This window comes from Monoraphidium neglectum (assembly GCF_000611645.1).
Source record: "Monoraphidium neglectum strain SAG 48.87 unplaced genomic scaffold scaffold01134, whole genome shotgun sequence".
Classification (NCBI taxonomy): Eukaryota; Viridiplantae; Chlorophyta; class Chlorophyceae; order Sphaeropleales; family Selenastraceae; genus Monoraphidium; species Monoraphidium neglectum.
In genome coordinates this window covers 8194-16972 of record NW_014012494.1, presented here as the reverse complement: position 1 = coordinate 16972, position 8779 = coordinate 8194, and the positions used below count along the sequence as shown (strand labels likewise).

Genomic DNA, 8779 nt, shown 5'->3' with positions numbered 1-8779 from the left:
GGCTGGGAGTTGGGCAGCAGGGGTGCGTCGGGGCAGGCAGGGATCAGTCCGGCTCAAAAAGAAGTCCATTGGAGTGCACACACGCGACGCACACACGCGACGCACACACGCGACGCGCACACGGACGCGCGCACGCACGCACACCCACATCCACACCCAAACACATGCGCACACACACGCGCACGCGCACGCACACACACACACACACACACACACACACACGCACGCACGCACGCACGCACGCACACATGCGCACACATGCAAACACATCCACCCACATCCACACCACATCCGCTCAACGCGCGCGCCCCACCTGGCGACAGCTTCGCGGGATGCTCATCCAGGAAACGCTGCAGCTGCGCGGCGCTCGGCTGCATGATGCCCAGCCGCGCCGCCAGCGCGTCCTCAAACTTGACCGAACCCCCCATAGCCCTGCCAGCCGCGCGGGCGGGCGGGATGGTGCGCGCGGCGGGGCGTCGGGCGTGGCGCACGCGCGCCTGCGGGCTGGGCGTGGCGTGCGCAGTGCGGCGCCAGCTGCCGCGGCAGACGCTGGCGGGCGGCTGCGTGGAGCCGCCCGGTTGCGACGACGTGCGCGTGCTGGGAACCCGCCCCGGCTTGCGCGCCCATCGATGCCAGGGTCCCTTACTCAACCACAGATCGCCTCCCAGATCGCCTCCCAGATCACTCACTGGGCCGTCAACGCCGCGACCTTGTCGCCCACTCCGAGGTAAGCCGCGATCTCGTCGATGGACTCGTCCTCGCAGCTGCCGGGGCGGCAGGTGGGGGCTCAGATCAGATCCAGGCTGGTCGCGGGGCCGAGCCGGATCGGATGCGCGCGGCGTCCAAGGCACCACCGCACGCGTGCGCCCGGCGAGTGGGGCGCGGCCGCTCGCGGCAGGCCGTTCGGCGCGGCTGGCGGGCATTGCTCGCCCAAGCACGCACATCCTCAAAACTGCGGCCCACAGATGGGTGTGCGTCCATGCAACACAGCAAGCGAGCGCGCGCCTGCGCTCACAACGTGCTGTCGACATCGAAGCACACGGCCTGTCACGGCGGCAGCCGAGGGGTTGAAGGTGGGCGGGTCGGAGTGTGTTGCGGCGTTTGCTGCTGCTGCTGCTGGTGATGATGATGGTGCTCCTGCTGCTGCTGCTGCTGCTGCTGCTGCTGGTGATGATGATGGTGCTGCTGCTGCTGCTGCTGCTGCTGCTGCTGCTGCTGCTGCTGCTGCTGCTGCTGCTGCTGCTGCTGCTGGTGATGATGATGGTGCTGCTGCTGCTGCTGCTGCTGCTGCTGCTGCTGCTGCTGCTGCTGCTGCTGCTGCTGCTGCTGCTGCTGCTGCTTCGGCAGGTCGCGCGGCTTCCCGCCCAACTACGGCCTCATGACAGCTTGGCCACTCCGCCCTCGTCTGCTCTCTGAGGGCCGCCTGCCGCATCGCCGACGAGGGCGTCCAAGACCGCAGGCCGGAACGCCCAACCACGCGTGACCCAGCCCCATGATAAATGTCGGGTGTCGTGAATCGCCGGCACCCACCTCGGCCTGCCGCCAGTACTCCAAGACGTCTGGGCTCGCCGCTGTCTTTGCACCTGCGATTGTTTAGGGCCGTGCGGCAATCTGTCAAGCCACTGCCTGGCCATCAAAAACCCCAACAGCAGCAGCAACCTGTGATTCCCCGCCTGCCCCCGCGCTCCGCACCCGCCGTCATTCTGGCCGCCGATGTGCGAGGAGCCCTGGCTGCACGTTGCAGAAAGCGGAGTGGAATAATCTTTACGCTGGCCTTGTGATGCAGGCCCTGTACAAGTGCTCGATTGAGCATTTACAGATGGCGCGACTTTGGCAGAGCCTCCCCACTTGGATCAAACAGGTCTTCGATACCGTAAAAGTCGGAATCTGTGTACAAGATACGTCAAGTTGATATGTACGTGCGCTGAAAACCAAGCAGCCCGCGGCCGTAAGTGAGCAGAAGAGCATCGATTCGCCTGCCTGGGTGTCTAAAAGAGAGACCTCAGACGGAAAGTCTCAAGAAATTCACGCAGTGATCTTAAAAGTCACACGCACGCTCACTCACACGGGGCAGCCCGCTGCACACACCAGGGCGCAGACAATCACGATGCCGGTGCCCCAGCTGCCCTACAAGCGGCCGTTCTTCACCATCACACTCAACCCACACGAGATAGAGGTGCGCAGCTGCTGCATGAGGGCGCTGGCTGGCTGCATGGAGCTAGAAGCACATCTCAGCACCCCGGCTCTCCTTCGCCTCACTTCTCGCAGGAGGACCTTGCCCTCATCATCACGAACACCAAGCGAGCCGGGAGGGTGCCTAGGCGGCAGACACCACCCCCGGAGCGGCACAACGGACGCACGCTTGACAGGGATGATCGCTGAGCGAGGGGTGCGTGCCAGCTTGGCGCCAGCGGCCAGCTTCCAGCTGAGGAGCGCCGCGCCCGTCGCACAGATGACCCACCACAGCCCAGCAGCTCGGGCCACCTGCGGAATGGGTGCCAAGGACAGCAAGGCGAGGCGCTTGAGGGCGCAGCAACGACAGCGCGGCGACGTTGCGAGCGCGCAGCCTACCGCATACGTGCGTGCCTGCGCTGCAGTTCGCACCTGCTACGGCGCAGGACCTGTGCGGTCTGGAGCAGCTGCCCGCTGTGCTAGGCCCCGCGGCAACAGCGCCAAGGCGCCAACGCAGTGGCGTGGCACCCGCGCATGCGGCGCTCATGTGCGGCGCAGCTGCCTCGGCCGTGGCGGAGGGCGCATGCCCCGGTCGCCGCTGCCTCTCTTCCACAGTCACAAACGAGCAATTCCATGGCTGTCCAGCTGCTGTCCTCATTCGGCACGGATGTGATGCGGCGGATGTGATGCGGCAGGGTGGTGGCCAGGCACCAACACATGGACCTGCCCGCCTGCGCGCACCGCAAGCGACACACACGCCACCCCCTGGCGCGCACTGAGAGCTGCACTGGCCCGCAGCCTCGTGCTGTGCTGGCCCAGGCTGCTGCAGCGGTGCGTGAAAGGCTGGGCTGCGTTGTTTTATCGGCGCCCAAGGAGCTGCACATTGCACTCGGCCTCTCGGTTTGCGTCTCCACTCCCTTCGGTATCTAGTGTACCTATACAGTTTACACCACCCGTCATGCGGCAATTGTCTCGTCCCAGGAGCATGCCCGAGGCCGCACAGCCGAATCGCGTGCGCATCCGCGCGGCAATAAGAGACCTCGCGCACACACACACACACTCACACCCTGCGGGCGACCGCTTGGGCGGCTGCCAGGCCGCCCCCCTGCCACCCACACCTGTTCCCCGGCGGGCTTGGCCTGGCCTTGCGTTGTCCGCAACCAGCACCAAGGGCAACAACACCACAATACATCCACTTTTGACATGCCGTCGTGTTCCTGGCCGTTGTGGCGTCAGATTGTGCTGTGGCGTCAGGTTATGCTTGGGATGGCGACGGCCGTACCGCGTTGCTTTGGGTGTGAATCGCTCTTTCGCGGCGTGGCAGCTATACTGCCGCCTTGGAAATAGCAGGTTTGCTGCTATGTCGCCCTTCGCCTTGATTTGCAAGTCTCGTGCTTCTGTTGTTCGCGCCTGTCTCTGCTCGCTCAAATTGGTGTGCGGCATCATACCCTTCTGTGTAGATTGCACAAGTCTTAGTCGCCTCCCCTCCCGGTGGTCGGCAGCAGCACGCGCAGCCGCGCCGCTCATCTCACTGCTGTGTGAAGTTGTGTAATTGCGCTGAACTCGTAATCCCCACCGTGCACCCGATCTGTCTCGAGCTGGTATCTGCAGTGGTGTGTATCCCTCTCCGTAGTACAGTCAAGTCTCAAGCAACCCTGGAGAGCCAATACCAGCCATGGCAAGTACAGGTATGTCTCAGCTGTGCTTGAACCCCCCCCCTCCGGCTTTGGTGGGCACTGGTGCAAGGCCGAGCTGGTTACATATCAAAGGTGGTGTAGGCAGGCCGCACGTATCATCCAGTCCGCATGAGCCATGCGCAATGCGCAAGCTGGGGCTGGTCAGTTCCCTTGTGGCGCAGAAAGCAGTACAGTCGAGCGCCCGCACGTCGGCTGCGCGCACGTCGCGCCACGCCACTGTCTTTTTGTTGGCGCGAACCAGGCGCCTGCCTGCAGAGTTGTGCGCGCTCACTCCTCGCAGCGCTCTTGCTGTCGGGCTCATATCCTCACCTTCTGGTGCTGACAACGGCCCCTGCCAGGTGGCAGCTGGCCTGGGCTGGCTTGGCAGATGAGAAGCAAGGGGGTTGACAGCCGCAGTTGCTTGCCAGGGCTCTCACCATGTCTTGGCTCAAACTGTGCGCAGGCCTCGGTATTGTGGAGCGCTAGGCACGTGCAGTGCGTTGGGTGTCATTACAGATCAATCAGCAGTGGGCATGGTGTTGAGGGTAGAGGGGCGAGGCATGGACGGCCAATGCCACTTTGCTGCAGTGCTTAGGCTGCAGCTGGGTCGGCCCTTCCGTCTGGGCTAGCACGGGTGCTTCATCACACGCCACAGCTTCATCGCATAATCTGGTCCGTTCAGGGGCCTCAGTACAATACCAGCATTCTACTGTGCCGCAGCGACCTCAGTGGTCAAGGAGGTTTCGTGTGTTTGTGGAGGTTAGCCGGCATGTTGGCCGAGGAACCCTTTGACTGGTGGGTTGTGTATGTGTCATGCTCTTCTGCCCTTGTGATGCCCCCCTTGCCATGGTGTGTGCTGTGCAGTGATGGGCCTGAATGTCTGGCTTATGCACCGTGGCTAAGTTCAATGGGTGTGTTTGCTCCATGCTAAGGACGTGCTCATGCCTGCGCTGAATGCGCGCACCGAGTTACAGGTGTGCTCACCGCCACCACCCCAGGCACCCCCGCACATGTGCGTATCGACCATGCCTCGTCGGCTACAGCTACTGATGCACAACAGCAACACCCTCTCTGCTTCTATGATGGTATATGCAATGGATTGCCCCCAGGTTTCAGCGGTTTCGGCTCCCACTTGTGCTCGCCCGTCCGCAGCTGCGCACGGCCGACCTTGCGCATTCCCATGCCTGGAACGTTGGCGTGTGGGCCAGGCTTGTCACAACGAATCACGGTTCTACACACAAATATTTTAACCCGCTACTTCCTCCGTAGCCGCCATCGATCGCCCAGATCACTCCTGCCGACCCCGCACGTTGTCAGCCCGCACCGCGGCACAAAAAACGTCAATTAGGCTTTTCAACAGCTTGCAAAGATGGCGACCAAGGTGCAGAAGATCATGACGCAGCCCATCAACCTGATCTTCAGGTTCCTGCAAAGCAAAGCGAAAATACAGATATGGCTGTACGACCAGCGGGACCTGCGGATAGAGGGTCGCATCATCGGCTTCGACGAGTACATGAACCTTGTGCTGGACGACGCCGAGGAGGTCTCCATCAAGCGCAACAGCAGAAAGCCGCTGGGCCGCATCTTGTTGAAGGGAGACAACATCACCCTCATGCAGACAACCGGCCGGTGATTGCTGGCGGCCACGCAGCTGTTCGCTGCTCGTGGCGCGAGGCGCGGCGTCAATTGCTGGGAGGGGCAGTGTTGCCGCCGGTTTCGGCGGCAATCGGCAGCGGCCCACGCCTGCGGCCCGTCAGGTCACCCTGCAGCCGCTGCTGCTGTGAGGGGCAACCGCGCGCCAGCATAGCATAGCGGCAATGCTTACTGCACAGCCCCTGGTACGAGCGTAGTGCCGACACACGGCGCCAGCGGGTGCCGGCATGGCCCAAGCCCCCAAGCAGCCCGTCACGTATCAAGATGCCGCCTTGCTGTCGCCGCCGCTGCCTCCAGCGACCAGCAGCCGCTGTTGGTTCAGCAGACCGAGTCAAAGGCAGCGTGCTGGAGCTGCAGGGACGCGTGCTAACCACCAGTTTTCGACAGTGCTGGCAGGCCAGCGTGCGTGGCTTGCCGCTGAGGTTTGCGGCATTCCATGTGCATTGAGCTCTTCCTTGTGTGACCACGTTTGATCGTGTTTCTGTTTCTTAGCTGCAGCAACTGGATCGTTGTGTGTCTTTTGTCTGATGTCTGTGCCTTGCTGCACCTGCTACCTCTTTTCTTGTGGCCGGGCCCCACTTTATTCAGCCGTGTGCGTTTGCGCCATCAAGGGCCTGCCAAGCGCGCTCACTCGCTTATGCATCCCAAAGTAACTGTGAGAAACGTGCTCTGTGCCTGTTGCATCCTGGGTCCGCTTGGTTGCATGAGACAATGGCAAGTTCAGACGGATTGAGCCACGGTGGCAATCGTGGCAAGCTGGGGAATGGCGAGGCCGTAACTGTTGCCAGAGAAATCAATTTCAAGGGCTGACACGCTTGCTCATGTTGCTCACCAGGATGGCGGTGTCCAGGGCACTGACAGGGCAACTCCACTCCAGGCTATGGCTTAAAACCATTAGAACCTGCCTTGATGCTTTGTATGGGTGCAGTAGTCCCTGATCTGATGGTTTGAGCAATAGCGTATGCGTTGGCTGAAAGGGTGGCCGGACCTGGTCTCTCAAGACCGGACGAAGACCCAGGTGTGGCCAGTCCCAGCTGCGAGCGTTCTCCATCATTCAAGATAAGTCAAGTATTCATTTTTTGGGCTTCACAGCTGCTGAGAACCCAAGCAGCAACGCGGCCACCAACCCAAGTGAGTTACGCGCTCCATGCCCTTTAAAGAGCATGGCCTCAGATATGAATGTCACAGAGTTCATTCTATCATAGTCATGCATTCTGCCAAGGCCGCAGCCCAGCGTGCTTCTGCGGGCATGCACGGTGTCGTTGTGCTGAGGAGCCTCCTGGCCCCGTCGGACCCCTAGATTTCCACCACATATAGGATTTTTTCAGTAGCCCTTCAAAAGCCGTCACGGTCGGCGCGTGCATAGCGGACACCCGGCCACATCGAGCTGAGTGACCCACACGACCGGGACCTAAATTGCGTCCGGACGTCCCTCCGACCCGGCTTGAAAGGACAAAGACGATAGCCCCGATATGTTCGAGACGCTGGCGCGCCACAGGGGGCCCATGACCGACGTTGAGCTGGGCAACAGCAGCGGCGTTCACAGCGCGGCTGTGCCGCTGGCCGTCACCTTGGAGGAAACATATGAAGCTGACGGTGCAAACAGGGCAAGCACAAGCAGTAACCTGAGCAGCAGTGATAGCAGCTGGAGCGAACCCTCCATCAACGGGGGCAGCTTGCCCCCAAATGCCGCCCCAGGGTGGCGCGCTCGCGTCCGGTCTGTCCTGTGCTGCTTCGCGCCGCCGCCGCACGCCCGTCTCGCGGCGTCCCAGCTGCAGCTGCCTGTCGCGCGGGTCGCGGTCGCCCCCCGTGCGCGGGCGGGCGTGGTGGCGCCATGCACCGCTCGAATTGGCGCCGTCGCCGGCTCCATGCACCGCCGTGAGCACCCAGAATGTGGGCATGCAGCTGACCATCGTCAGCAGCAGCAGCAGCAGCAGCTGGCGCTGCATCATCATCAGCAGCATCAGCCGCAGCAGCAGCAGCAGCAGCAGCAGCAGCAGCAGCAGCAGCAGCAGCAGCAGCAGCAGCAGCAGCAGGAGCGGCAGCAGGAGCAGCAGCAGCAGCAGCAGCCGGTCAACCCCCATCGCGCCCCGCCCGGCCGCGAGCTCATGTCCCGCCCCACCAGCGGCCCCTGCATCATCGCAAGCGCTGCCCCGACCGGCTCCATCGCCGCAGCCCCCGCCGCGCCGGCCGCGCCGCTGCCGCGGCAGCACGTGCTGCCGCGGCCTCCGTCGCCGCAGCCGCGCGCCGTCATCGGCCCCAAGCGGCCCGCCGACGCCCTGAAGAAAACCCTCGTGCTTGACCTGGACGAGACCCTGGTGCACAGCAGCTTCCGCCCGGTTACTAATCCTGACTACATCGTCCCCGTCGACGTCGACGGCCGGCTGGTGGACGTGTATGTGATCAAGCGCCCCTGGGTGGACGAGTTCCTCGCCGCCGTCGGGCAGCATTTTGAGGTGAGGCGCCGCCGGCGGGGGCCAGGGGGCAGCGGGAGGCGAGGTGGCCCGCCGCCTACAAGCCGCGCCGACGGCAGCGCACGCAAGCGCAAGCAAGCTGGGCCTGACCTCCTGCCTGCTGCAGAGTGTGGCCTGCAGCCCTGACCTCGAATCAGGGTTAAAGATTTGCACGGTGCTGTTGCTCAACTCGTCACGCGCAGGTGGTGGTGTTCACGGCCAGCCTGGCCGCGTACGCCGACCCCCTGCTTGACCTGCTTGACAGCACCCAGACAGTTCGGTGGCGGCTTTTCAGGGAGGCCTGCCTGCCCCTGCAGGTGAGGGGCAATAACTGGTTGATACACTCACGAGGCTACACATGCTTCTTGATGCCAGATGCCAGAGTGGGGTGAATCGCGGGGATCTGGCACATCTGAAGCCTGTTGTGTGGACCTGGAGGGCGGCTGCAAGCAGCCCCCGCAATTGCTGTGCGCAAGCCTTGCGGACCGCTGTGCCCCGCTCCCTCGAGCTCCGTTGCCCCGGGCGGCCAGGTCAGCCGTTGCGCCCGCTGATGCCACAACCGCTGCAACCGGCCGCCCGTGCGCAGGGGAGCTACACCAAAGACCTGCGCTGCCTGGGGCGCGACCTGGCATCCACTGTTATAGTGGACAACAGCCCCCACTGCTACATCTTCCAGCCCGAGAACGCAGTGCCAATCAGCACCTTCATCGACGACCCCGAGGACCAGGTGGGCTGCTGCGGATCTGGTATAATCTGAACCTGCGGCAGAGATACTGCTGCAGCCCGCCTTACCAAATGGACCATTACTCAAGCACGCACACATGC

At 63.0% G+C, this 8779-nt stretch overlaps 3 protein-coding genes across 3 annotated transcripts in view; all 3 read left to right on the top strand.

Moving 5' to 3' along the window:
- Positions 1-1125: 1125 nt before the first annotated feature.
- MNEG_6773 (hypothetical protein) lies at positions 1126-1416 on the top strand (the record flags this gene model as incomplete). The annotated part of the gene is made up of 1 exon (XM_014044757.1): positions 1126-1416. One exon carries the CDS (start codon positions 1126-1128, stop codon positions 1414-1416), a length of 291 nt encoding a protein of 96 aa, XP_013900211.1.
- Positions 1417-5217: 3801 nt separating this feature from the next.
- Positions 5218-5481, top strand: MNEG_6772 (hypothetical protein; the record flags this gene model as incomplete). The annotated part of the gene is made up of 1 exon (XM_014044756.1): positions 5218-5481. The coding sequence occupies one exon, from the start codon at positions 5218-5220 to the stop codon at positions 5479-5481; it is 264 nt and encodes an 87-aa protein (XP_013900210.1).
- A 1492-nt stretch (positions 5482-6973) lies between these two features.
- The window catches only part of MNEG_6771 (putative domain small phosphatase), a gene marked incomplete at both ends in the record, with an annotated part of 2615 nt that continues 809 nt past the window's right edge, over positions 6974-8779 (top strand). The window contains 3 exons of the mRNA XM_014044755.1: positions 6974-7957; positions 8158-8271; positions 8541-8681. Coding sequence (XP_013900209.1) covers positions 6974-7957; positions 8158-8271; positions 8541-8681 — 1239 coding nt within the window. The remainder of the gene's footprint in view (positions 7958-8157; positions 8272-8540; positions 8682-8779) is intronic.